Source organism: Tarenaya hassleriana, unplaced genomic scaffold, assembly GCF_000463585.1.
Source record: "Tarenaya hassleriana unplaced genomic scaffold, ASM46358v1 Cleome7, whole genome shotgun sequence".
In the NCBI taxonomy this organism is placed as follows: Eukaryota; Viridiplantae; Streptophyta; class Magnoliopsida; order Brassicales; family Cleomaceae; genus Tarenaya; species Tarenaya hassleriana.
This window is the reverse complement of record NW_010969548.1, coordinates 888,018-890,748: the sequence shown is the minus strand read 5'-3', so window position 1 is coordinate 890,748 and position 2,731 is coordinate 888,018. Positions and strand designations below refer to the sequence as shown.

The window sequence follows — 2,731 nt, the reverse complement described above, 5'->3', positions numbered from 1 at the left end:
GAGACAAATTTTTCGTGAGTGGATGAATTCTGGGGTAGGTGACGATACTTCTGCTGCTTCCCACTCAAGCAACAGTTCAAAAGCAGAATGGCTTGGAGAAACTGAACAAGAGAGGGTTAGAATCATAAGGGAGTGGGTTCAGAGGAATAGTCAGCAGAGTGCTGTTTCTGGTGACCCAAGAGAAGAACAGCCTGTTGAAGTTGCTGACCAAATTGAACGAGTGCTTGACGGATTGGTTGTAAATGAGAGCCTTATCCAGAATGAGCCAGCTAGAAGAGGCATACGCAAGTTATGCGGCAGGCAAGCCTTGCTTGATATGCTAAAGAAAGCGGAGAGGGAAAGACACCAAGAGCTACAGGTTTTGATGCAGCATCACACTGTGTCAAACTTTGCACACCGCAACCGTATTCAGGTTTGCTCATAAGACTTGTTTTTAGCTTCTTTCCTTTCATTGTTCTGTCTGTCTAACATTGAATTAATGATCCAGAAATGAAATTGTGGTAGCTTTCACACTTAGGCTTAGCTCATTCATTTAGGCTGGGATACTTTCTCAGAAATCATAAAATCATAACTTTTCTTATTTTCTTAAAAAAGTACTGTCATTCAAGAATAAATATGAAGCTATAAGAAGTATTACCATTCTAGATTCCAAGATTTGAACCTGTTGTCTCAGAAGAATGACAACGAAAGGCTGTATTACCAATTTACCATTGTGAAATGCATAACAGAAAACAAAGTGATGGCAGCATACTTGGGCACATTGATCCATTCTTTGTTTCTCTGTATACCTGTTTGGTTATTTTATGCTCTGTTTTTTTTTAAAGATTTCAACAGCTTGTTCATGCAATAAAAATTGGTGTATTTACTGAGCAGTTCTTAATTTATTTCTATGGATATCCTCTATGTAAGATTTTCTCTGATGCAATAACTAAGTCAGCTTAGGATGGCATATAGGTTGTTGAATGGCTATATAGCAAAAGGCATGGTGTCTGTTGTGTGTTTATGCCCTGAGCCTATGTCTCGTATAAGCAGTAGATTATACTGTTTCATCTTTGATATATCCTGAAGTGATGATCTTGACTTGCCATCACAGTCATTACTAAGAGGAAGATTCTTGCGGAATTGTGACTTGGGTGATAAAGAAAAGCCGTCTTCATCAGCGGCTACTGAATTGGGCTTTCTTAGAGAGAGGCAACCTGTATCTGGGCTGAGGTGGGTAGTTCTTTTGTGTCAATCAATTTGGTGCATGGCATTGTTTATATTTGGAAGCCTTTCCTTGTTTCTCTGTGGATCCTATTATATATCTCTATGTGTTTTTCTCTCAATATTCTTCGCTAGAGATGTTTCAATTTCAGATCATATGCTTGAAATAAAATGATGATGTGTTGCTATATTTAGTTATAGAGATGTGTATTCATGAATGTGTCTTGCTTCTATTGGTTTTGGTCACCACAAAGTATCATGCCAATCTAATTTTGAGTTTGAAGTATTTCTTGGCAGGAATACCTCTCAAGAAATTTGGAACTTTCTATCTCTTTGTGAAAAAGTATATTGACTGTATACTGTTTTGTCCTTTCTCATCTCTTCTGTTTGCAGGGATGAATTTATATCCAAGCAGGACCGATCTGTCTTTGGTCAAACAAGCAGTAGACACTCGGATACCTCATCGGATGCTGAAATCGATGATAATATAGGTGAACTGATGTGCTTAAATTCTTTAGATTGCATCAATGATGCAAATGGGCTTTCAGATCAAAACGGAAGAGAAGCTGATAACCAGGGCTTGCCTGATGGGACGACTGATTCGGGACTTCAAAACAATCAGAGATCTACCATGGAAGAAAGGGTAGCTCGTGTAGAAGTGTGGCGGGGCCAACTCTCTCAAAATTTTGAAAGAGAATGGCAACAGTCAGCGAGAGAGAAATTTTTGGAAAGAAGAAATGTTACTGAAGCAGAGCTATTCAGCAACCAGAGGCAGGATGATACAGGGGATTCATTCTCTGAAAGCTCAGGAGAAGAACCTAGACAACACTGCCATTATCATCCACAACAGTATACGGGGTTGGCACTTGAACAGCCTCAGTGGAATACCGAGGAAAGTGCCCCATTGGAACAAATAAACGAGTCAGTAAATGTAGCTGAAAGCATTAACCCGACTGTCTCTCTAGAGGAACAACAACAGGAAGAGGTTCTGGTAAATGAAGAATCAGATTGGCAAATAATCAATGATGAAATCGATGGATGGAGAGAATATGCTGAAGAGGAGGCAGATACAAATATACCTGAGAATTTTCTAAATCAGTTGCCCCAAGCTTCATCCATGGACGTGAATAGAGAAACTCATGATCTCCGAGACCTCCCTGAGATGCAACCCAGTGATGGTGATCTTCAAGGAGCAATACAAGACTGGTCGGAAGAGTCTTCTGATCAGGACACGGTTTCAATTGGAGGGGTTGCCAGGTTCTATCCCCCTGACGATGACCATGTATACAACATGGAACTCAGGGAACTGCTGAGCAGGTAAGATTTAGTCATCTTTCTGCCATAAATCCCTTATTTGTTGGCTACCGAGAGACATTTTTTTTAAATAATTTTCTGGTTGCAATACAGGAGACGTGTGTCAAATCTTTTGCAGAGTGGTTTCAGGGAGAGTCTTGACCAACTGATACAATCTTATATGGAAAGACAAAACCGTAACCCTGTGGACTGGGAAGAACAAGAGACTTTCCCT

General features: G+C 40.1%; 1 protein-coding gene across 2 annotated transcripts in view; it reads left to right on the top strand.

Annotated features, from left to right (window-relative positions):
• LOC104800568 overlaps nucleotides 1–2,731 on the top strand; it is a 5,846-nt gene that overhangs the window by 1,529 nt on the left and 1,586 nt on the right. Inside the window, exons 3-6 of one of the 2 annotated variants that reach the window (XM_010523410.1) lie at nucleotides 1–412; nucleotides 1,094–1,212; nucleotides 1,597–2,520; nucleotides 2,611–2,715. The exon at nucleotides 1–412 is cut by the window's left edge and continues 2 nt beyond it. In XM_010523410.1, coding sequence (XP_010521712.1) covers nucleotides 1–412; nucleotides 1,094–1,212; nucleotides 1,597–2,520; nucleotides 2,611–2,715 — 1,560 coding nt within the window. The remainder of the gene's footprint in view (nucleotides 413–1,093; nucleotides 1,213–1,596; nucleotides 2,521–2,610; nucleotides 2,716–2,731) is intronic. The other variant, XM_019201044.1, reaches the window with a different exon arrangement.